Here is a 24,251-nt window from a genome sequence, read left to right on the forward strand (position 1 = left end):
CATTCACTATATCCGGTCTTCCCGGACCCTGTATTCACTGTATCTGGTCTCCCTGGACCCTGTATTCACTATATCTGGTCTCCCTGGACCCTGCATTCACTATATCCGGTCTCCCCAGACCCGGCATTCACTGTATCTGGTCTCCCCGGACCCCGTATTCACTATATCCGGTCTCCCTGGACCCTGCATTCACTGTATCCGGTCTCCCCGGACCCTGTATTCACTGTATCTGGTCTCCCCAGACCCTGCATTCACTATATCTGGTCTCCCTGGACCCCGCATTCATTATATCCGGTCTCCCCAGACCCGGCATTCACTATATCTGGTCTCCCCGGACCCCGCATTCACTATATCCGGTCTCCCCGGACCCTGCATTCACTATATCCGGTCTCCCCGGACCCAGCATTTACTATATCCGCTCTCCCCGGACCCTGCATTCACTATATCCGCTCTCCCCGGACCCTGCATTCACTATATCCGCTCTCCCCGGACCCTGCATTCACTATATCTGGTTTTCATTGTCATAGTTCACATCAGTTCTTGCAGTTCCAGTGAGTTCCGATTGCAGAAAAGAAAACTAGAACAGGCTGTAAATTGGGGGGGCGCTCTCCCCCCAGACTGACAATGCTGCTGTCCAAAGGGGTCTCTGTTGTTCCTTCATTCAGATTGGGGGGGCGCTCTAGACCAGGAGGTGTAAACAGAGGAGGGGGGGAAGCTAAAGAAAAAAAAAACAAATGCAGCCACCACATCTCATGATTGGTAAGCTGCAATATATTACATTTTTGGTTTGGGCTTTAAAACCGCTTTAAATGTTTTTCTATGGAGGGGGTGTGGCTTGCGGCCCCGAGTTGCATCACACATGTCTTGGTTGACGCTGAGTCTGATGGTGCGAATTTTTTCTGGGCGGGGCTAACAAGACAGTTTATAATGCCTGCTGTGTAATTATAGCTGTCCTGGAAATTGAGGAAAACAAAGACAATAGCAGAGGATGTAGCGATATGAAACGTATTATTGTGTGTTATGTAAACATCGGGTGATTTGTTACATTGTGGGGAAGTGGTGATGACAGGACAAGTGTACAGAAATCATTTCTAGATAGAGCAGAAGGATTGAAACGAATGCAGGCCATACACGGGTCCAATTGCAAACAAATTTTCTTTTAAAAAATCGGGAATTTTGTGCGTTTTATAAATCGATGGCACCACAATTGATTTGGAAATTCGACCGACCAATCCTTCCATTTCACGTGTTGGCACAGAAAAGAATTTGCGTGGCCAAGAATTTTCTTTTCTTTCCAGGTCACATCTCACGCTTGTTTTTTTTTCGATTACATTTCCCGCACGATTCTCCCATCATTGATTAGAAATTTGTTTGTTTTTCAAAAAATTTCCAACATACCCGATCACTCAGATTCGATGGTCTCTTGAAAATTGGCCGTTTCTGTGGCCCACTAACGGTGAGAAATTCGTACGAAAATTCTTTGAAAAGATTTTCAAAAGAAAATTATTTTCAGAATTCGACCCGCGTACGACCGGCTTTAGTGACAAGTCCTATTACTGATGGGCGGCGCACATGTCGTTGGCCGGTCCAGAGACCGTTAATCAAGATGGCAGACAGTGTTGGTATCCACATGGAAGAAAAATATATTTGAAATATATTTTAAAAATATTCTTCCCAAATATATTGACAAATATTTGAAATGCTACAATTTTGGCCGTATTCAATATATTTCAAAATGTAGTTCAAAAAATAAATAAATATATATATATATACTGTATGTTGAAATGCGTTATTACAAAATATATGAAAAATATTTGTAGAAATACATTTCAAATATACTGTATGTCTTTAAAAATACAAATCTACATTTTTGGAATGTATTTACAAATATATGTAAAATTATATGTTCAAATTACTTTTTCATATGTTAAATAAAACGCATTTCAACATGTGTATATATATAGATTATCAAAAGAAAATTATTTTTGGAATTTGACCCGCGTACGGCCGGCTTTAGTGACAACTCCTATTACTGATAGGTGGCGCATATGTCGTTGGCCGGTCCAGAGCAGGGGCGGACTGACCATTCAGAAACTCAGGCACTGCCCGAGGGCCTGGGGTCAGTAGGGGGCCCCATGAGATGCCCCTGGTACCTTTTTCATAGGCTTTTTTGAGTTTGGGCAAGGACACAGGGGCCCCATGATCCCCTATTGCCCGGGGGCCCCATGACTTGTCAGTCCGCCCCTGGTCCAGAGACCAATAATCAAGATAGCAGACAACAGTGTTGGTGCCCACATGGAAGAAAAATATATTTGAAATATATTTTAAAAATATTCTTCCCAAATATATTGACACATATTTGAAATGCTCCAATTTTGGCCATATGTAATATATTTCAAAATGTAGTTCAATAAATCAATCAATAAATAAATATATATATATATATACACACTGCATGCTGAAATGCGTTATTACAAAATATATGAAAAATATTTTTACAAATAAATTTCAAATATACTGTATGTCTTTAAAAATACAAATGTACATTTTTGGAATGCATTTACCAATATGCGTAAAAATATAAGTTAAAATTACTTTTTTATATGGTAAAGAAAACACATTTCAACATGCAGTGTATATATATATATATATATATATATATATATATACAGTATATTGCATGTTGAAATGCGTTTTTTATATATTGCAAATTATATGAAAAATATTTTTAATAATATACTACTACGTATAGTACCGCCACGCTAGATCCCTTTTTATACCAGTAAAATGAAAAGTCCCGTTTGACTTGAACGCCTTCGTACAATGGGCAATATCTGCAGACGCGGGGAATGTGTGTGTAGATAAACCAAGCTGATTCTCTATCAGTACCAGTGTGCCGATTACATGGACTTTCTGATTGGCTAGCGATGATGTCACGACTAGTTGTGTTTTGTTGGACTTTGATACATTGTAATCTGATTTTCCTCCATACAGTTCTAAAAATAGAAGCCCGGAACTTGTTTGTCTTTTGTATCTCAATTCTCCATCAAGTATGTACTTTATGGGGCTGGATTACTAAAGGCAAATAGACTGTGAACTTTGCAAGGGCAGTTACTCCAGAGCAGGGGCGGACTGACAACTCATGGGGCCCCCGGGCAATAGGGGATCATGGGGCCCCTGTGCCCTTGCCCTAACTCAAAAAAGCCTATGAAAAAGGTACCAGGGGCATCTCATGGGGCCCCCTACTGACCCCGGGCCCTCGGGCAGTGCCCGAGTTTCCAAATGGTCAGTCCGCCCCTGCTCCAGAGCTTAGTAAATGGACAGAAGCTCTGCTGACTTCATCCAATCACGTGTAAGCAAAAATGCTTTTTTTTTTTTTTTAATTTTCCTTGCATGTGATTGGGTATTCTTGGCAAAGGGAAGCTTCTTCACCTCATTTACTAAGCTCTGGAGCAACTGCACTTGCAAAGTGCACAGTCTATTCGCCTTTAGTAAATCAACCACAATGTGCTATGAGTTTAACTGCTGCTATTATAATGTAGCGATGGGCTGGACACCCCCCTGTTCGATTCGCGGTCGAACATTTGAACCTCACCGTTTGACCGTGAACTTCAAACGCGAACAATTTACTGAGCGTTATCTAATCGCATCTGAGTATGTGGTAAGATACTAAAATACTGCATGAGTTATGTTAATAAATAATGTGATATTCTAGTAGTTAAACATTCTTCAGGGCCGGTTCACACTATAGAAACGCAGTCCAGATGTGTTTTTGCAGGCGCGTTCTTGGTGCGTTCAGTGCATTTTTGATACATTCCAGTTCATTTTTTCCCCCTCTCTTTTTCTTCAATGTAAATGGGGACTTGTGTGTTCCAGTGCATTTTTGGTGCATATTTGTGCATTCCAGTGCGTTTTTAATGTGTTTTAGCATGCCAGTGCATTTTTGGTGTGTTCCGGTGTGTTTTTGATGTGTTTTACCGCGTTCCAGTACAGTTCTGTGCAGAAAAAATGCAGCCTGTTCTACTTTATTTTCTGCAGCCGGAACGCACTGGAACTGCAAGCGCTGATATGAACTATGACCATTGACAACCATATAACCTACTTTCTGTGCGTTTTGGATGCAGAAAAAAAATCAACTGAAACACATGTAGCGTGAACTGGCAAGCATGCAACTTAATTGCATGGCGTGTGAACTGGCATGCATGCAACTGAAGGGCACATAGTGTGAACTGGCATGCATGCAACTGAATTGCATGGAGTGTGAACTGGCATGAATGCAACTGAACGGCACGTAGTGTGAACTGGCATGCATTCAACTGAAATGCATGTAGGCTAGGTTCACACCTATGCAGTTTGCGTTGATCTGTTTCTGCAGTGCTTTTTGCATTTTTGCACATGCGTTCTTGACGTGTTTTTGATGCATTTTTTTTTCTTGTTGCTAGGCAGATTAAAACGCATCAAAAACACGTACAAAATGCATTACATGCTTTTCTGCAGCATCTCTATTGAAGTCTATAGATCCAAAAACGCAACGTTTTGTGTTTAAAATAGTACCTGACCCTTTCCAAAAACACACCGGGTGAAAACGCAGAGATGTGAACCTGTCCCAGTATCTATACCGTCATTTGTAAACGCTATAACTTTCACGTAAACCAATTAATTTGCACATATTGGGATTTTTTTTTTAGCAAAAACACGGAGCAGAATACATGTTTGCCTAAATTTATAACAAAATTAGATTTTAAAATTTTTTTTACTGGACATATTTCATAGCAAAATTGTCGGTCATTTTTTTTTTTCAGTGCAAAAAATAAAAACCACACAAGCTATCAAATACCACCAAAAGAAAGCTCTATTTGTGGGAAAAAAGGACGTAAATTTAATTTGGGTGCAGCGTTGCATGACCGGCTTCTGAAACTCTTAAAGGGCCAAGAGGCGCCAGTGCCAAGAGAGTAAAAGGTACAGGGATGCATGTGATGCCCAGCTATAGCCAGGGGCGGACTGACAACTCATGGGGCCCCCGGGCAATAGGGGATCATGGGGCCCGTGTCCTTGCCCAAACTCAAAAAAAGCTATGAAAAAGGTACCAGGGGCATCTCATGGGGCCCCCTACTGACCCTGGGCCCTCGGGCAATGCCTGAGTTTCCAAATGGTCAGTCCGCCCCTGGCTATAGCAAAATGACAGCAAAGGCAACCAGTGCGTCCCAGCATCGAAATGATCCAACTGCACAAAAAATGTCAACCGTCCCAACCAGGGGCGGACTGACAACTCACGGGGCCCCCGGGCAATAGGGGATCATGGGGCCCCTGTGTCCTTGCCCAAACTCAAAAAAGCCTATGAGAAAGGTACCAGGGGCATCTCATGGGGCCCCCTGCTGTCCCAGGCCCTCTGGCAGTGCCCGAGTTTCCAAATGGTCAGTCCGATCTATAACCAGCCTATAATCGAATGCAGTCTTTGAAGGAAGTCAGAATATGTTTCGATTCAAATTTTGGAATAAATTTTATTTTGTTATTTCGGATTCATTTAAATTCCTTACTATTTGAATTCAGAAATTCGAACACATCTGAATCTCCAAATTTCGTCAAATTTCGATTCGGAATGAAACGAAACGCACATGTCTAGTTTGAGTTCAGATCTACTGTTTGCCTTCAAATATGTTGAAAAAGTCAACATTTTCTATCGGGTGTACTTACTTTTTCACATGACTGCATAAATGGATGTTTCCTTGCTCGTCATTTTTTCAGCTATTCATAAAAGCGAATGTTAGATAACTCTGATATTGTACACCTGGAAATCCATGGCAGGCTGCCAGCCACACCGCAAACATATGACCAATATCTGTAGTGATAAGCGGGAGGTGGGGGCGCGCGTCAGTTTCACTGTTGTTTTCATGTGGTTTCTATTGCTAGTGCAGGAAATCTCACTGTCAGTGAATCTGGTGAACTCGCATCACTCTTCTCTCACAATCACTCATTTGTCGGATTCATTATAATCACGGTTGGTGAAATTTTAAAATAAAATCCGGCTCAGGAAATTTTTTCTCCTAAGCATGTAGAACACCCCAACCGATTCTCAACGGGTACACATACCATGATATCATTGTAACAAGCCTTTGTGGGCAGCACAGTGGCTAAATGGTTAACACTTCCGCCTGGCAGTACTCGGGTCATTAGTTCAAATCCCAACTACTGCACCACCTGTCTGGAGTTTGCATGTTCTCCCTGTGCCTGCGTGGGTACTCCAGTATCCTCCCACCTGCCAAAGACATGCTGGTAGGTTAATTGGCTCCTGTCTAAATTGGCCCTAGTATATGAATGTGAGTTAGGGACCTTAGATTGTACACCCCTTGAGGGTTAGGGACTGATGTGAATGTACAATATATATGTAAAGCGCTGTGTACATTGATGGTGCTATATAAGTACCTAAAATAAATTTATAAATGGCCGTACTCTCTGAATAAAAGAACAGTTAGGCTAGGTTCACATCTGAGCGGGTGGTGCCACTGCAGATCCGCACAAAAATCTGTGTAACCACACCACCCACACAGAAGAATGCAGACCCGTGGGCGGGTGACATTAGTTCTAATGGCACTCTGCCCACACTGGAAGAAGCAACTGTACTGGAAACCGAGGTTCCCGTGCGGGCTGTGTTTTCAGAAGAAGTGCAGGGACTTCCTCTCTACAGGGCACGGGAGTCTATTCAAATGAATGGGCTCTCGTGCCCCTGTAAAACGCGGCAACTACGGCCGCATATATGTGAACCGGGGTTAGAATCCAATGTGACTAGATTAGATACGATAATCAGATGACAGATGAACTTGCAGAACTGTAAAGAGGTTGTATAGCCATTTGTGTAGATATAAAAGTGAAACCAACCTGAAAGAGGCAATGAATATACAAAGGCTAGGGATGCCGAGAACGAGGCCATACACAAGAACATGTCCCCCAACTTTCCTTGGGGCACAAAATACTAAGAGAGACCCGGTCACCAGACCATTCACTACGACAAAAATCGTACAATTATCTGTGCATGCATTGTATTTTTTCATGTTATTTACCTGTAAAGGCATCTCTTGTGTAGACATCCAAAAGCTTCTGGGTGCCGCCATCTTGAATGAGATGTCAGTAGCCCCGGCAGACTCAGAACTGTCACTCAAGTGAGACACGATAGCAGCCATTTTAAACCAGGGCTCCTCCAAAGATTTTTAGGGGTTCCTTGAGTGGTGGCCTATTAGCCTAAAATTAGTTGGTGCCTGCATAGTTCCAGGGCCAACACCATTTGGCAAAGCTATCTGCATGACACCAATTATCTTTTTAGCTGTCTGTAAGGGGGGCATCAGGACCACAATATACTCACTGGCCACCATTGTAAGGGGAACATTCTTCCCACTGATCATCAATGTAAGGAGTAATCTTCCAACTGACCACCAATGTAAGGAGCATTCTTCCCACTGACCACCAATGTAAGGAGCATTCTTCCCACTGACCACCAATGTAAGGAGCATTCTTCCCACTGACCACCAATGTAAGGAGCCACCAATGTAAGGAGCATTCTTCCCACTGATCACCTATGTAAGGGGCATTCTTCCCACTGATCACCAATGTAAGGAACATTCTTCCCACTGACCACCAATGTAAGGGGCATTCTTCCCACTGATCACCAATGTAAGGGGCATTCTTCCCACTGATCACCAATATAAGGGACATTCTTTCCATTAACCACCAAAGTAAGGAGCATTCTTCCCACTGACCACCAATGTAAGGAGCATTCTTCCCACTGACCCCCAATGTAAGGGACATTCTTCCAACTGATCACCAATGTAAGGAGCATTCTTCCCACTGACCACCAATGTAAGGAGCATTCTTCCCACTGATCACCAATGTAAGGGACATTCTTCTCACTGACCATCAATGTAAGGGACATTCTTCCCACTGATCACCAATGTAAGGAACATTCTTCCCACTGATCACCAATGTAAGGAGCATTCTTCCCACTGACCACCAATGTAAGGAACATTCTTCCCACTGACCACCAATGTAAGGAACATTCTTCCCACTGACCACCAATGTAAGGAACATTCTTCCCACTGACCACCAATGTAAGGGACATTCTTCCCACTGATCACCAATGTAAGGAGCATTCTTCCCACTGACCACCAATGTAAGGAACATTCTTCCCACTGACCACCAATGTAAGGAACATTCTTCCCACTGACCACCAATGTAAGGGACATTCTTCCCACTGATCACCAATGTAAGGAGCATTCTTCCCACTGATCACCAATGTAAGGAGCATTCTTCCCACTGACCACCAATGTAAGGGACATTCTTCCCACTGATCACCAATGTAAGGAGCATTCTTCCCACTGATCACCAATGTAAGGGGCATTCTTCCCACTGATCACCAATGTAAGGAGCATTCTTCCCACTGATCACCAATGTAAGGAGCATTGGTCCCACTGATCACCAATGTAAGGGGCATTCTTCCTACTGGCCACCAATGTAAGGGGCATTCTTCCCATTGGCCACCAATGTAAGGGGCATTCTTCCCACTGATCACCAATGTAAGGAGCATTCTTCTCACTGACCACCAATGTAAGGGGCATTCTTCCCACTGATCACCAATGTAAGGAGCATTCTTCTCACTGATCACCAATGTAAGGGGCATCCTGACCACTATACCAGACCCTTATCCTTGCTGTTATTGAGGAACCCACAAAAGGGGTTCCCTCTAGAAATGCATATCAGACCCTTATGTTTGATGAGGGTCTGATATGGGTGTCAAGGGTAACCCCATGCATGGGGAATTGCTGTGATGTCATTGACCAAATATGTTGGTATCCATAGCTGCTCGATGACTTCACCCTGGAGACCCCTTCCCCTTTGTTTATACTCAGCAGTCATCTGCTGCCAACGTCTGCAGGATGTTAGTGTGTTTTTTTTTCGGTGGGCGTTGGGCATCTCCATTATTGGACATTCTGACTTACAATGCATTTACATTATGGGCCATTTCTTTCCTAATAGACTTATTAAAAACTGTGTTTGTGTTTATTTACTTTTCACGTTTTTCTCTTGTGAATGAATAGGGGTTCTATGTACTCCTTAAGCTGCCCATAGATGGAATGAAGTTTTGATCCATCTATGGATATTCGTCAGAAGTCAACCTAATGACCCACTGGCTGATCGAAAAAAAACGTATCCACGTATGGTCAGATTTACTCCTTTACATAGGGGAAGGCTATTATTTTTAAAGGGGATTCTGGATTCCGATAGACCCCTACCCAAAGACCCCACAACTGCCGGGCCAGGGTTGTGGGGAAGAAGCCCTTATCTTCATCAACATGGGGACAAGGTGCTTTTACAAGGACCCTGGGAAAGTACCTCATGTTGAGGGAATGTGGCTTGGTAGAGTTCAGGATCGTTGGCACAAAATTGTTCCTTGGCCAGCCAGGCTGTATGCTTGGATACGGGTCTATTGTGGATTTCTGGTAAAGAACTTGTGGGGACCCGGCCCTTTTTTCTTTTTTTTTTTCATGGGATGGCCCTTAAAATTCATACCAGACTTTCCCTCCAGACTTACAATCAGGGGTGGGATAATGGGTGGGCAGGAGGGGCGGCTGCCCTGGGCACTGTGGTATCATAGGAGGGGGCGGCACCACAAGGACACTGGGGGGAGAAATTTGTGTTGGGAGGGGGTAATTGGGGGTGGCAGGGGGCAAGGATTGTTCTGGGAGGGGAAATTTGGGGAGGTGTGCTAGACATGGTGATTTGGGGAGATTTGTATGGGTGCGGATGGGATTTGAGCTAGGAGGGAGGATTTGGGGGGTTTGTGCTAGAAAGGGTGATATGGTAGGGGGGAAGGGATTTGTGCTAGGAGGGGAAATTTTATTTGGAGGGGAGGGATTAGTACTAGTAGGGATGATTGTGGGGTATTTGTGCTAGGAGGGGAAATGGGGGGGATTTGTTCTGTGGAATATGGGGGGGGGAGAATTTCAGCTGTGGGCAAAGATTTGTGCTGGGAGGGGGATTTCAGTGGGGGGGGGGGGTTTGTACTAGTAGGGATGATTGTGGGGTATTTGTGCTAGGAGGGGAAATGGGGGGGGGGATTTGTTCTGTGGAATATGGGGGGGGGGAGAATTTCAGCTGTGGGCAAAGATTTGTGCTGGGAGGGGGATTTCAGTGAGGGGGGGATTTTTACTAGTATGATTGTGAGGTATTGGTGCTAGGGGGGGAGATTTGGTGGGGTGGGGGGTTGTCCTGCGGAATATGGGGGGGGAATTTCAGCTGCGGGCAAAGATGTGTGCTGGGAGGGGGGATTTTTAGTAGTAGGGATGATTGTAGGGTATTTGTGCTAAGAGGGGAAATTTTTTTTGGGGGGGGGGGTTGTTCTGCGGAATATGGGGGGAGGGGAGAATTTTAGCTGCGGGCAAAGATTTGTCCTGGGAGGGGGGATTTTTAGTAGTAGGGATGATTGTAGGGTATTTGTGCTAGGAGGGGAAATTTTTTGGGGGGGGTTTGTTCTGCGGAATATGGGGGGGGGGATTTCAGCTGCGGGCAAAGATGTGTGCTGGGAGGGGGGATTTTTAGTAGTAGGGATGATTGTAGGGTATTTGTGCTAGGAGGGGAATTTTTTTTGGGGGGGTTGTTCTGCGGAATATGGGGGGAGGGGAGAATTTCAGCTGCGGGCAAGGATTTGTCCTGGGAGGGGGGATTTTTAGTAGTAGGGATGATTGTAGGGTATTTGTGCTAGGAGGGGAAATTTTTTTTGGGGGGGGTTGTTCTGCGGAATATGGGGGGGGGGGGAGAATTTCAGCTGCGAGCAAAGATTTGTGCGGGGAGGTGGGATTTCATTGGGGGGGGGGGGAGTCAGGATGTAAGAATGCAGATTAATGCTCATGTTCTTAGGGGGGAGGGAATTTTGCTGACACATAATGCTCATACATCTTGGGGGGGGGCACAATTTGGTATGTTTTCCCTGGGCTCTAGATAACCTTGTCCCAGCACTACTGACAATGCTCCTGTACAAAGGTGTCTCCATTGTTTGTCCATCCAGAGCGGAGACACCATAAGTCAGGAAGTGTGTTACTGATTGACTCTCCAGGTGACAATAAAGGAGAAAAAAAACTAATGCAGCCACCACATCTATGGGCTGGTAAAGAGCACTATTTTACATTTTTTTGTTTGTGGGTTTAATACCTCCTTAAACCATTGCAAAGGGTGTGGCGTTTAAATCTTTGCATTGCTTTGGCTTTGTAAACATTAGATTCAAATACCAGAAATGACTTTGACCACCTTGTGTATCAGGAATGATGTAAGGAATGTTTTTTTCACTAGATGACTTTTCAGAGCCGACCACATTGAATACTTTCCACCTCCTCCTGAACTCCAGCCATTGTCATTAAAAACACAGTTTTGTGATGACAGACAATAACCGCATGCCTACAGAGCTGCTCACCCCTCAAGGGTGACATACAGACCGCGTTCCAGAAATGTGGACGTGACTCTCGTTCGGTGATGTCATAATCTGGATCCTGCTTATCTGTTTAGATAATAACCCGGGTACAATGTACACGTGGATTATGTAATGATACAATGTAACAATTGATACTTCCCATTTAAAGTGTTTCTTAAGGCTCCTTTCAAACAGTTGTCTTTTGTTCTGATCATCAGGGGTTCCGTGAACGGATCATCCGCTGAATCCGAAGAGAACAGATATCACTTTTGTGTGTTCTTTTTTTTTCATCCAGCTTGTGACCGGAGGCAAATAAACCCATGTTAGGTCTATGGACAGGCAGATGTAAATGGTCTGAAACAGGGCTGCTGTTAGAATTTTCAGAGCCCCATACAGCCAACCTGACAGGGCCCCCCTCCAAAACATTTTTAAAAAAACACAGTTTACTATGCTTCAGTTATGAATGAACACAGTGAGTGATCAGTACCGATCACTCACTGTGTTCATTCATAAAAGGAAGGGCTGGTAAATGTGACATATTTACAAAACTCTTCCCCCACCCTCCATCCTAAAGGATCCTATTGTGTGCTTGTAGCTGCCGGTAGAAAGGAGAGGAGGGAGGCCAGCAGCACTGGTGGTGGGGGCACACAGGCGGGCCTGGGCAGCAGGGGAAATGTATGATGCACAGGGAGGGTGATGGGTGCGGCAGGGGGGCAATTACTGAAAGTGATCCCCTGTATGACTCTCTTTGCAGCAGCTGAAAGCCAGCAGGATGGAGAGGAGAAGAAGCCAGCTTTCAGCTGCTGCTTAGAGAACCATGCAGGGGATTGGTTCCAGTAAGGGCTCCTCCCCCACCGTGCTGATCACCCTCCCTGTCCACATCTGATTCACCCAGCTGCCTGGGCCCCCCTGCTGGTCTGGGCCCCATACAGGAGGACTGATGGTACCCCCTTCACCCAGCTGCCTAGGCCCTCCTGCTGGGCTGGGCCCCATACAGGGGGACTGGTGGTACCCTCTTTACCCAGTTGCCTAGGCCCCCCTGCTGGGCTGGGCCCTGTATAGGAGGACTGGTGGTACCCCCTTCGCCCAGCTGCCTAGGCCCCCCTGCTGGGCTGGGCCCCATACAGGAAGACTGGTGGTACTCCCTTCACCCAGCTGCCTAGGCCCCCCTGCTGGTCTGGGCCCCATACAGGAGGACTGATGGTACCCCCTTCACCCAGCTTCCTAGGCCCCCCTGCTGGGCTGGGCCCCATACAGGGGGACTGGTGGTACCCTCTTTCCCCAGTTGCCTAGGCCCCCTTGCTGGGCTGGGCCCCGTACAGGAGGACTGGTGGTACCCCCTTCACCCAGCTGCCTAGGCCCCCCTGCTGGGCTGGGCCCCATACAAGAAGACTGGTGGTACTCCCTTCACCCAGCTGCCTAGGCCCCCCTGCTGGGCTGGGCCCCATACAGGGGGACTGGTGGTACCCTCTTTCCCCAGTTGCCTAGGCCCCCTTGCTGGGCTGGGCCCCGTACAGGAGGACTGGTGGTACCCCCTTCACTCAGCTGCCTAGGCCCCCTTGCTGGGCTGGGCCCCATACAGGAGGAATGGTGGTACCCCCTTATCCATAGCCTGGGTCTGAAAATATGGAAAAGGATGCAAATGTTTTCTTTTTTCATACCTAGAAGGACTTAGAGGTAATTGCAAACCCTTTGGCGCTATATAAATACTGTATAATAACAATAATAATAATTGGATGTAAATAGCCATGTGCTTTGATGAAGGTGTCTTCAACTATGAACACTTAAAAACATTATTTTCTTTGCAGGTTAGCAGTGTGTTGTGTTTTCCTGTACAGCCAGAAGTCCTGGAGAACCCGCCATCCCATAACCGGACTTTACGAGAAACCCAGTGCAATGAGAACGAATATCACTTCCAAGAGATATGTTGTCAGAAATGCCCAGCAGGTGAGAATTTTATATTATATAATTTTTTTTTGTCATCGTGCCACAAATTTCCATGTTTTAAATCTCAAAAGGTTTGGCCACCCTTGTAGTTTGTGCGGGTCACGTGGTCATTTCACGGGGATAGGCTCTAGCTGAGGGTTAACAATTTGAATTTTCCGCGCTATATATGATTAAATATCCCACAGTATAAAAAGGAAGCAATCAGCACAGTATCGCAGGTATCAATACATAGAGCTAATAGAACAAAAAAGTGCAGCGCTACCAGGGGCGGACTGACAACTGATGGGGCCCCTGGGCAATAGTGGATCATGGGGCCCCTGTGTCCTTGCCCAAACTCAAAAAAGCCTATAAAAAAGGTACCAGGGGCATCTCATGGGGCCCCCTACTGACCCCGGGCCCTCGGGCAGTGCCCGAGTTTCCAAATGGTCAGTCCGCCCCTGAGCACTACACATTTAAAAGTACTACTAAAGATAAAAAAAAAAAACATAAAAAATTATAGTGTCCAATAACGTGCAAAAAAAACTTGAATTAAACATAAAGTCTTTAGTGATAAATAAAAGTTCAAATAATTTCAGAAAAAATTGTGCTTCCAACAAAAATATATAAAAAAAAATATAAAAAAATTTATAAATAAACTTCTTGGGAATCCACCATCACCAGCACCTTAAAAATTACTGCCTCTTACCAGACTTACTGTATGTAACCCCCCAATTAAGTGACGGTCAAGAAAAGCATAGTACGGATACCAAATTAGGATGATGAACTCCATTACTGCTGACTTTGGGGGGGATACGGTGCACTCCATACACTGATGTAGATAGACGCCAATTGGATCCCTCTCATTAGATTCCCAAATCAAGGCATGAGCTCCCAAACTGATACTTCAGATAAATCGGGGGAGCACAGTAGCTAAATGGTTAGCACTTCCGCCTGGCAGTACAGGGGTCATTGGTTCAAATCCCAGCCATGGTACCACCTGCCTGGAGTTTGAATGTTCTCCCTGTGCCTTTGTGGGTTTCCTCCCACACTCCAAAGACATGCTGGTAGGTTAATTGGATCCTGTCTAAATTGTCCCTAGTATGTGTATGTATGAATGTGAGTTAGGGACCTTAGATTGTACACCCCTTGAGGGTTAGGGACTGATGTGAATGTACTATATATGTGTAAAGTGCTGTGTAAATTGATGGCGCTATATAAGTACCTGAAATAAATAAATTGACAAATATAGACCTAAAATAATGAATTATCCTCAGAGGACAAAATCATCCAAAAAGCAAAAGAATCCTCATGGTGTAGTATAATTAGCAGGATTTATTGCCTTACAACGTAGTATTATACGTACATCAAGATATACTTAAAACAGCATGTCACCATATAACCAAATGGCAAGTTTCTAACCAACAAGATGGCTGCCGCTTTTGGAAGCACAATTTCTAGCTGAGGGTTGTCAAACTGCTGGCCCTCCAGCTGTTGCAAAACTACAAGTCCCATCATGCCTCTACCTGTGGAAGTCATGCTTGTAACTGTCAATATTGCAATGCCTCATGGGACTTGTAGTTTGGCAACAGCTGGAGGGCCGCCAGTTTGACACCCGTGTTCTAGCTCATCCAAGTCAGCAGATAAGTCAGAACCTATAGGTGAGCATGTAAAGTGATAGCAAATTCAACACGTAAAAGTTATTACTGGAATAGGAACAGAGAGATAATATTCCAATGGGGACACCTGTCCCGGTGATAACGGTCTATGGGCTCATTCATACGGGCAGCCAGGCGGCATTACCGCCCCCCATCTGCCTACCTAAACAAGGGCATGTAGCTGCCCAGGGCTGTGCAATGCTGCGGCCGAGGCATCGGGTTCCTGGCCATCAGTATATTTATGGACAGTTTGTAAAAATCAGTGATTTGTACAATTGTCTGTAAATATCAGGGGCTGTTCAACAGGTTCAACAGGTAAAAAGTTTTGGGCATAAAATTAGCTAATCTTACATAATTTTGGGGTGCTGAAAACGAAAATGACCCTAAAAAATGTTGATTGGCTCTAGTTTCCATGATATATTCACCCATCTAATGACGTAAGCCATTCAAAATTATGATGCAACTTCAGCTGCATATTGCGCAATTGATACTGGTGACCAATAGAAAATTGCATGTATACTGAGATGATGCAATATTAGCCTTTAATTGCATCACTTCACTGCATAAAAGCTGCAGTATCTGTAGCTGATTGTAGTTCGACAGCGTCTTTACATTTCGTTTTATGCTTATATAGGCTACTCAGTAATGCCTCGAACTTGTGTGAATAAAGCAGATAATTTCTGCTATATCTGCGGTGAAATAACTTTTATCTCACAAAAAAGGAGGATAACAGGAATGATTAAGAAAGCCTACAACTTGTATTTTGGCTGCAAGATAGGAGACCAGGACAAGAGCTGGGCACCACATATATGCTGCAATTCTTGTGGGACGGCACTGGAGCAATGGTTGAATGGAAAAAAGGCATCTATGCCTTTCGCTGTGCCAATGATTTGGAGAGAGCCAACAGATCATGTTAGTAATTGTTACTTTTGTATGGTGCCTCCAATTGTAAAAGGGCTAAATAAGAAGAAAAAGTTATCTGTGCGCTATCCAAATATTCCATCGGCAATACGTCCAGTTCCTCATGGAGAGGGGCTACCAATTCCTAAAGCACCAGAATCCTTCGTGGTTGAGTCAAGTGAGGAAGAACCTGAAGCGTGTAGTCACGTGCAGTTGTAAGAGATAGCCCTTTCCTCGAATACAAGAGAAAAGCCAAGAGAAGCAAAACCGACACAAACTGAAGACAAAACTAGTGAGAATCCTAAGTATTAAAATGATTCAACTTAGCTTATGGCTATAATTTTTCTTGGTAATCCTATGCAATATATTATGCCATTTAGGCTTTGTTATGTAGTCAATATCACTTGCTTTATATTTGTGGAAAGACATCTATCTATATAATTATTGTGCATCATGTAGTCATTACGCCTATAGTAGAAAACTTTCCGTTTACAGAAAAACTAGAGCCAATTGACAAATTTCATTGTTATATTTGAACTCAGAATGTGAAATTCATTAAGAAATGGATCCTTTTGTTTCCAAAACTGCCAAAAAATAAAAATTTGTTGAACAGTGAAATTTGTCATGCTGTGTTGACTTTTGAAAGTGTAAACCAGTCAAATGATCTATTATGGGTATTGTCAGTGTTTCCATATTGTGTTTATACTGCTTAACCACTTTCTCCCCGCTCTATAGCAGAAATACTGCTACAGGGCGGCAGGGCTGTGTAAAATCACGTCTATATACTTGATTTTTCATTTCCTGGTGGAGGAAAGCTGATTGGCAGCCTGAGCTGTCGATCACCAGGTCTGCATAGGCCGCATATTTGCGTGTGGCCGGCGCCAAGAGGTTAAATATTGATGGTCTTAGTTTTTACTGCCCTTTTTCAGGTTGTAAGTAAAAAATGTGCTCCGTCAGTGAATTTTCAATGTTTTGTCAGTAAAAAATGTAGCGGGAGGTTGGCAATGCTGCCACGGCCAAAGTTAGTTCCTCTGCCGCATTCAGGAATGCCACAACACATGCGCAACAATCAGGGGCGGACTGACAACTCATGGGGCCCCCAGGCAATAGGGTATCATGGGGCCCCTGTGTCCTTGCCCAAACTCAAAAAAGCCCATGAAAAAGGTACCAGGGGCATCTCATGGGACCCCCCTACTGACCCCGGGCCCTCGGGAAGTGCCCGAGTTTCCAAATGGCCAGTCCGCCCCTGGCAACAATAATAATTCAAAATATGAGCTCTCAGATAAATACCTAGAGCTAGGGTGGGCAGCTGTTGTAGAACTACAAGTCCCAGCAGGCATTGCAAAACAAACAGTTACAAGCATGACTCCCAAAGGCAGAGGCACGATGGGACTTGTAGTTCACCAACAGCTGGAGGGCCACAGTTGCCCACCCCTGCCCTAGAGCAAAGTTAATAAGATCAATGATTTAAATCCTGAAATAAATAAATGTACATATCGTGTTATGGAATGTGTGATGTATCGTATGGTTCCTACGCTAGGTACATATGTCGCTGATCATTGCACTGGGAACCACCAACGAGGATCATGTCAGCCATGTTCTGCCGGACAAGAATTTTTGGCAAGCCCCAGTGGATTCGAGGCATGCTTGCCCTGCCTGGTTTGTAGATCAGGTGAGTCCAGCAGCCGCGGTCTGAGGTCACCTGTGCAGACCATGGGCCATTCCCACCAGGAGGGCAACCTACTGATCGACTTTTGTGTTGCAGACCAAGTCCAGGTGCATGCGTGTACTCCGACAAGTGACACCGTCTGCCAATGCAGACCTGGGACTTTCTGCATCCAAGGAGACGTATGCGAAATCTGCAATACGTGTTCAAGGTAATTCATTATACTGTATTTGCAAACCCTCCCCTTGTAAAACAAACCATTCAGTTTAAGAAATGAAAGGCGAAACATTTGTGTATAGATATAAAAAAGAATTATAAATACCTTTTTTTCCCCATTTTTTCTATATGTGTGGCATACCCTCTATTCTCAGCTGATTAGAGAGTGGGGGGAAGGAAAAGCAGCAGCACAGTGGTCTTACCAGTGAATGGCAAAAGCAGAACACTGGTCTTCCCAGTGAATGGCAAAAGCAAAACATTGGTCTTCTTAGTGAATTGCTGTTCGGGGGGGCATGTGCTAGGACAAGTCTGAGTCCTCAGGCACACTGGACGTTTTTGCAGCGGCTGTTTTTAGCTTTTGATGTTTTTTTCTACAGCCAGTAAACCCCCCAGCATGTTATCTTTGGTGTCCATGCACACATAGACTGGAATCAATGTTTTTTGGCAGAGGTGTCTTTTGGCTGGAAAAAAAACCCCAGAACTAGTGGGTTTCTAAAGGAATTATTTGACTGTAAAAACGCTCTAATGCTGAAAAACGCAGCAAAACGCAGTAAATCACAGAAATCGCGGCAAACCACCGTTTTTGGATTATTTTTGTCCAAAAAAATTAAACATTTTTGGTAAAAAAAAAATTTCTAAAAACAGTGCAAAACGCCAGTAAACGCTAATACAAGAACACTAAAAAATGCTGAATGGAGCCTGATCCTTGGAGGAAAGCAGACTGAGTTCACAGTATGGCTAGAGAACTGACCACACTGTCCTCTCATACCTACCGTGGTTAGTTTTTAATAGGAAAGCAGAGGGACTGGCAGGAACACCAGGGATTTCACACAAAGGAAGCAATACAAAGAGAACAGGAGACTTTCTCATACAAGTATATGGTACAGCAGGCACATATCAGGACTATGAAATGTTGGGTTGTCATATTCCTGATCCCCTGGTTCACACCAGATGTTGATTTGAAATTGTGCTGCTTCTGCGCAATTTCCAAGCTACCGATGGGTGTGACTTCATTGTACTGCTTTCCAACATCTGTACAGATGTCAATGCTAGTCACACATGCAGTCACAAAAAATAGTGTAGCAACCTTTTTCATGCAAGTCGTTGCAAGTCAGAGTCACCACGATTTGAATGATTCCATAGCCGCAAATAGGGTGCAATTTTTCTTGCGACTTTAATCTGTCAAGTCGCATGACATGTTGTACTCATGTGAACCAGGAGGTTAAAGCCAAAACCCTCCCTCCATCCCTTTCTCCCTTTATTTTTCCTCTCCTTCCCTTTCTTTTCTCACCTCTTTACTACCCCTACCTCCCCCCCCCCCCACTTCCTTTCCATCCTCCTCCCCTAAACACTCCTAGGAAGCAGCCACAGTCTGAGTAGAAAAGCCTGCCCCCTGCCAGCATGCTGTAGAGAAGGGCCTTTGTAAGGGACTTCCGGCAAGACGAATCGCGATTATAAATGCGCATAGGAACGCCCGGAGAAGAATTGTTGATTGTGCGCAGAAATGCGCGATCGCGCACGGCGAAGATTGGCACCAGACGGCCTATTGAAAGAGTGTCTCTGCCCATGTTAGATGCTGACTGGTCTTCAGCTCCCCCGTGTCCTGCTTGTTCCTATGTGATTCCTTTGTTGCTGACTTGGCTTGTTCCTCACCTGACTCTGATTGCTCTCCTGATACCAGTTCCTGACTTCGGCTCTGCTCCTGTAGCTTGGCTTTTCCTTCTGATTCTGTACTGTGCTGCCCGACTGTTGATGACCGCGGCTATTCCCATGACATTGCTCCTGTCTCTTACCCTCACTACCTGCCTTGCTCTGGTGCACGCCTGGCAATCTACAAGACCTGCTCTGCTTGTTACTACTGTGCCTGAATCAGAAGATCATCAGTCTTCCAGAGTCATCATCTGCAAGAGCTGCAAACAACAACTACTGGCACTCTTGTCTCCGGTCCTAGACTCCCTCTGTTCCAACTCCAGTGGGGTCAGGGCTAGGGACCAGGGGTGGACTGACAACTCATGGGGCCCCCGGGCAATAGGGGATCACGGTGCCCCTTTGTCCTTGCCCAAACTCAAAAAAGCCTATAAAAAGGTACCAGGGGCATCTCATGGGGCCCCCTACTGAGCCCAGGCCCTCGGGCAGTACCCTAATTTCCAAATGGTCAGTCTGCCCCTGCTAGGGACACAAGTGAGGCCGACCTCATCATTTCAGTCTCCCATCAGGTACGTGACAGCCTTTGCACAGTGTGTGGAAGCCATAGTCTCTCTGCCGAGGTCCAACACGCCCCCCTACTGAGTCAAGGCTAAAGTTTTCCAAACAGCAAAGCACATGATTGTTCTGTAATATGAAAATTGTTTTCTTCTTTAGATGTGGCAAAGGAAAGCGCATTAAAAAGGAATGTACTCCCACAAAGAATACGGTATGTGAGGATATTCCGAAAACACAACCTACCTCAAACACAACCAGCTCGTACCTCCTGCCAACAGGTATGTATCTGTAAATTATACTTGTAAAATATATATACAAACAACTGCCAGGCATTACCACTTACTTTTTTTTCCCTTTTTTTTTTTAATTTTGTCCCCATCATTGCCCTTGTCATTTATTTGATGAATAATCAGGAGAAAAGTATTGTGCGCATGAGGATTAAAAATGTATCTGTTGCTACAGTGATCTCACTAATATATTTTAACGTTGATGTTTTTTTTAGATCTAACAAAGATGATCAGTTCAACCCCTAAAATAGGTAAGACGACTGGAAGGTAAAGCACTTTATGCCAGCAGCAGGAACCTTCGAAATGTCAGGCAGGGCTGCTGTTAGACACCAAGGGGCCCCATACAACCAACCTGACAGCCCCCCCCCAAAAAAAAAAAAACAGTTTACGATGCTTCCGTTATGAATGAACACAGTGAGTGATCAGTACAGATCGCTTATTGTGTTCATTCAGTGTAGGAAGGGTAAATGTGATGTATTTTATTGTGCCGGTGGGAGAGGAGGGAAGCCTGTAGCACTGAGGGGGGGGGGGGGGCCTGGACAGCAAAAGGAAACCTATGGTGCACAGGGAGGACGGGGGGGGGGGGCAATTACTGGAACTGATCCCCTGCAGCAGCCAGCGGGAGGGAGAGGAGAAGAAGCCAGCTGCCGCAGAGAGAGCCATACAGGAGATTGGTTCCATTAATTGCCCCCCACGCTGTGCCAATCACCCTCCCTGCCCACATCCGATTCACCCAGTTGCCTGGACCCACCTGCTGGCCTTGGCCCCGTACAGGAGGACTGGTTTTCCCCCCCTTATCCATGGCTCTGATATGAGGTGCCCTGGTATGCAGGTACTCACCAGCTTCCATGCCTTCGGCTTCCAAATTGGGCCAACCCCTTCCTGACTCCTGTTCCTCACCACTGGCCCATCAAAATGACAGCCAGTTTCACTGGCCAATAGTGAGGTACATGCTCTGTCCTTGTGGAAATTGGAGTTGGTCAAAATTTGCCAATGACCTCAAATTCCAAGGCTTCAGGGGTGCTCAGTAAACTGATATGGTAAAGCCTTCTATGGCACACGTGGTTGACTATTACTGTCTATAGCTCTGCTTTTGTTGGTACCACTAATATAGTGTTTCTTGTTTTATCTTCTTTTAGATGTCGTAAAGCCCATCAACTCCACACCTGAAAAAGGTATGATCATAGGACAGAGAATTAAGACCACAAAAAAAAGTAACAAGATGATAGTCTTCTTCCTGATACAGTGTATTATTTCAATATTGAACTGACCATTGAACGAAAGAATTTCTCCCAGTAGAAGGTCTCTGGGGAGACCAGATATAGTGAATGCAGGGTCCTGGGAGACCGGATATAGTGAATGCGGGGTCCTGGGAGACCGGATATAGTGAATGCAGGGTCTGGGGAGACCGTATATAGTGAATACAGGGTACAGGGAGACCGGATATAGTGAACGCAGGGTCCTGGGAAACCAGATATAGTGAATGCAGGGTCCGGGGAGACCAGATATAGTGAATGCAGGGTCCGGGGAGACCAGATATAGTGAATGCAGGGTCCTGGGAGACCAGATATAGTGAATGCAGGGTCCTGGGAGACCGGATATAGTGAATGCGGGGTCCTGGGAGACCGGATATAGTGAATGCAGGGTCTGGGGAGACGGTATATAGTGAATACAGGGTACAGGGAGACCGGATATAGTGAACGCAGGGTCCTGGGAAACCAGATATAGTGAATGCAGGGTCCTGGGAAACCAGATATAGTGAATGCAGGGTCCGGGGAGACCAGATATAGTGAATTCAGGGTCCGGGGAGACCAGATATAGTGAATACAGGGTCCGGGGAGAGCTGATATAGTGAATGCAGGGTCCAGGGAGAGCTGATATAGTGAATGCGGGGTCCGGGGAAACCAGATATAGTGAATACAGGGTCCGGGGAGACCGGATTTAGTGAACGCAGGGTCCTGGGAGACTGGATATAGTGAATGCAGGGTCCGGAGAGAGCAGATATAGTGAATGCAGGGTCCGGGGAGACCAGATATAGTGAATGCAGGGTCCTGGGAGACCGGATATAGTGAATGCAGGGTCCGGAGAGAGCGGATATAGTGAATGCAGGGTCCGGGGAGAGCGGATATAGTGAATGCAGGGTCCGGGGAGAGCTGATATAGTGAATGCAGGGTCCGGGGAGAGCTGATATAGTGAATGCAGGGTCTGGGGAGAGCGGATATAGTGAATGCAGGGTTCGGGGAGACCGGATATAGTGAATGCAGGGTCCTGGGAGACCAGATGTAGTGAATGCAGGGTCCGGAAAGAGCGGATATAGTGAATGCAGGGTCCGGGGAGAGTGGATATAGTGAATGCAGGGTTCGGGGAGACCGGATATAGTGAATGCGGGGTCCGGGGAGACCAGATATAGTGAATGCAGGGTTCGGGGAGACCGGATATAGTGAATGCAGGGTCCGGGGAGACCAGATATAGTAAATGCAGGGTCTGGGGAGACCAGATATAGTGAATGCAGGGTCTGGGGAGACCAGATATAGTGAATGCAGGGTCCAGGGTTTAGTAACACTTTAAGCCGGCCAAAGATGGATCAAATATTGACCGATTCAGCAGGGACCAATCAAGATTCAATCCTTCTATGGGCAGGCTGGTTGTACTGAAGTTGACTTCAGCACAACCAGCCTGTCTGATTTTTCACATGCGATCTATATAGCCACCAGCAGTAATCATTGTGTGCAGCCGTCAATGCAGGCTTCCCCTCCTACAGAACACAATGGCACTCTGAGAGCAATTCCCCCATCAGCGCTGACTGTGTTAATAAGGAAACCCAGTGATTTTCTTTCCTTCCACCTGGGGAGGAAAGAAAGAGAATTGAATAATAAATGTCTTGCTTCAGTGTCACAAAATAATGGATATTGAACCATATGTACCATCTCCATGTTTGGAAAAATTGGGAGTCCCCTCCAAACAGGCAGATAGGGAAGGGCTGAGGCACCGGGGCCGCGGCACAGAGTCTAGATACACTCCACCAGATCTTCACCAGAGCATCCCTCAAGGGGAGATGGACTTTACTGGAGGATATACAAGTCTGCGTCCTTTGGCCACGCCGTTGCACATGGCGACTGATCAGGGGTTAGCACCACAATGGTGGCCCAGATTCAACAGGCAGATTTAGAAACAGGAAAAGGCAAAAGGATAACAAGTGTAGTACAATACGATCCAAAGTTGGTAACCAGAGATGGAAGAATGCAGACCACAGGAACTAACAAAGAGTGGCGCTTAGGGCTAGGAAATCAACCTATTGCTCAGGTAATGGGTGTTGGCCTGAGAACATCTAAATAGTGAGGTTGGGTGGGGACGGGCCATGTAGTTACTATATCAATTAGCTGATGGAAACCAGAGATGCTGTCACGTACCTATTATTATAATACAGGATTTATATATTATTATTATACAGGATTTATATATTATTATTATAATACAGGATTTATATATTATTATTATTATAATACAGGATTTATATATTATTATTATTATTATACAGGATTTATATATTATTATTATAATACAGGATTTATATATTATTATTATTATAATACAGGATTTATATATTATTATTATTATTATACAGGATTTATATATTATTATTATTATTATTATTATTATACAGGATTTATATATTATTATTATTATTATTATTATTATACAGGATTTATATATTATTATTATTATTATTATACAGGATTTATTTAGCGCCAACAGTTTGCTCAGCACTTTACAAAATGAAGGCAGACATTACAGTTACAATACATATATATTTGGTACAAGAGGAAACAGAGGGCCCTGATCCTGAGAGCTTACAGTCTAGGAGGAAGGGTGAGGGATACAAAAGGTAATAGCTGTGTGGGGGATGGGCTGATGGAAGAAATAAATGGCAGTTTACTAGGTAGAAG

General features: G+C 44.9%; 1 protein-coding gene across 1 annotated transcript in view; it reads left to right on the forward strand.

The window, feature by feature from the left end:
* Positions 1-3,544: 3,544 nt before the first annotated feature.
* Positions 3,545-24,251, forward strand: part of LOC149444252 (uncharacterized) — a 40,137-nt gene continuing 19,430 nt past the window's right edge. The window contains exons 1-7 of the mRNA XM_089654751.1: positions 3,545-3,661; positions 13,261-13,399; positions 17,474-17,605; positions 17,699-17,810; positions 20,177-20,295; positions 20,520-20,555; positions 21,444-21,479. Coding sequence (XP_089510877.1) covers positions 3,545-3,661; positions 13,261-13,399; positions 17,474-17,605; positions 17,699-17,810; positions 20,177-20,295; positions 20,520-20,555; positions 21,444-21,479 — 691 coding nt within the window. The remainder of the gene's footprint in view (positions 3,662-13,260; positions 13,400-17,473; positions 17,606-17,698; positions 17,811-20,176; positions 20,296-20,519; positions 20,556-21,443; positions 21,480-24,251) is intronic.

Source organism: Staurois parvus, unplaced genomic scaffold (assembly GCF_062004578.1).
Source record: "Staurois parvus isolate SC_StPar_1 unplaced genomic scaffold, SC_StPar_1.0 ptg000796l, whole genome shotgun sequence".
NCBI classification, from domain to species: domain Eukaryota; kingdom Metazoa; phylum Chordata; class Amphibia; order Anura; family Ranidae; genus Staurois; species Staurois parvus.